The 2,016-nt window shown below is 38.4% G+C and overlaps 1 protein-coding gene across 1 annotated transcript; it reads left to right on the top strand.

The window, feature by feature from the left end:
• The first annotated feature begins 201 nt into the window (after positions 1-201).
• LOC118040136 (uncharacterized protein At4g26485) lies at positions 202-1,388 on the top strand. The gene is made up of 3 exons (XM_035047005.2): positions 202-493; positions 573-771; positions 951-1,388. Exons 1-3 carry the CDS (start codon positions 310-312, stop codon positions 1,228-1,230), a joined length of 663 nt encoding a protein of 220 aa, XP_034902896.1. The 5' UTR covers positions 202-309; the 3' UTR covers positions 1,231-1,388.
• Positions 1,389-2,016: the final 628 nt, after the last annotated feature.

The raw sequence follows: 2,016 nt of genomic DNA, 5'->3' as shown, positions 1-2,016 counted from the left end.
TTTTCTTGTTTCCTTCCTTTTCTTTTGCGTGGGTGACTCTACTATTCAACTCTCAAGGCTGCTATTGGTGCTATCTACTGATTTGATTTCATGAAGGGACCAGTAATTAATGGTATCATTGCAAACCGAATATCGAGATGTAAATTTCCATGAGAAAAAGTAACCATCTTGGCCCTTTTATCATCATAAGGTATAGATTCCAGCCACAAAGCATGGACTCGCCATTTACTTCTAATCTCTTGCATCTGCTCTCTGTTTATTCATCTCTTCTCAAACCCTCTAAACAAAATCTCTTAGTGCCAAATAGCTATGGATGGTTTAGAGAGACAAATGGAAGTACTCAGTATAAAACATAAAGAGAAATGGATAAAGCATTACAGCAGTTCTCATAAAATACTACTGGTAGGAGAAGGTGATTTTTCTTTTGCTGCTAACATGGGAAAAGCCTTTGGTTCTGCTATAAACATGGCAGCCACTTCTCTCTACTCCAAAGGTAATATTTACTAGCGTCTATATGATCTATTATTTCTTAGATTTGTGTTCTGATAAATCCTTTTACAAATAAACAAAAGAGACCATGATGCTGAAGTATTCAAAAGCTGCAACAAACTTAAGAGAGCTGGAGGATCTAGGATGTCTCGTAATGCATGAAGTAGATGCACATACTATGAGCAAGCATCCACTACTGAATCAGAAATTGTTTGACAGGATAGTCTTTAATTTTCCTGCTACAGCTCTCAAAAGGAGTGAATCAAATATTCGCCAAATCGAGTAAGTTCAGATAAAATCATTTGATGTTTTTTGTTCTCAAGGTGGCAGGATTTGAACTTGAGAGACCTCTCTCCTGTCTGCTGTATCATAGTATTTATTGTGAACTACTAGATTAAATGCAAGACTGGCAAGTATTCTTAGATTTAACTGTGTCAATAACACGTATTTTCTCTTCTTAGAAAACATCAAAGGTTGGTGAAGGGCTTCCTGGGGAGTGCTCATGATATGTTGGAAGTGAATGGAGAAATTCATGTGACCCATAAAACCACAGAGCCGTACAGTAAGTGGGAGATAGAGAGATTAGCAGAGGATGCTGGTCTGCGCTTGGTTGAGAAAGTTAGGTTCAAGAAAGCTGATTATCCAGGATTCAGTAATAAAAGAGGATCCGGGCCTAGAGCTGATCAGACCTTTTCAGCTGGAAACAGCTGTACCTTCAAATTTTCCAGGAAAATTACTTGAGATAGGACCAAAACAGGCACTGAAACCCAAATTCATGCCCTGTCCCCTGCCTGCATGGCAGAGAAGCTACCGACATTCCTGGTGTTAATGACCAACTGCATTATATTCTCCTATACATGTAATGATATGGCATCAATGAAATATTTTGTTTCTATCTAGCATGCTCAATATTTGAATACTCCACGGCAGGGTGGTCTTTGATGTTAGACTTAGTAACCCTAATTTCTATTTTCTTTGGAATCGTTGCAAGTCCCAGGTGCAGGCTATATACCAAGCTACCAACTGAAACCAGAACCCCAGAACAGAACCTAACTATTGTAATCAAAGCTGAACAACTGGGAAAGGTCAGAAAGTCTTTCAAGATTTCTATGTCAAGCTTCATACAAATGAATAGGCTGATTTCCTCGGTAATTAAATTTCAACCTTCTCCGATTGCTGAGTACTACACCCACCGACATTGATACAAACAACATCATGAACATCCTCTGCTGTCCGGTAGCTCTCGTTTAATGTTGATTCATGAGCAAGGTTTTTCTGAGCTGTACCGTGAAAGGCTTGGAATATGCAAACATATTTGGATATACATTAATAAAAGAGGGTCAGGGACATTATGGTCATAGCATATATGCATGCTCTTTCGCGGGGTTGCTTCTAATTATTTCAACCTTGTAGTTATCAAACATTTTGTCCATTTCTAGCGTACTGGATAATGGACATGAACCATAAAGTTCATGCTAGATACTGTAATCTTGATTGTACTTGACTTGAAAATCAAGATGAGTTAGA

The sequence above is a fragment of the Populus alba genome, chromosome 1 (genome assembly GCF_005239225.2).
Source record: "Populus alba chromosome 1, ASM523922v2, whole genome shotgun sequence".
Taxonomy (NCBI): domain Eukaryota; kingdom Viridiplantae; phylum Streptophyta; class Magnoliopsida; order Malpighiales; family Salicaceae; genus Populus; species Populus alba.
Note: the sequence above shows the minus strand (reverse complement) of the source record. Positions and strands in the feature narration are given on the sequence as shown.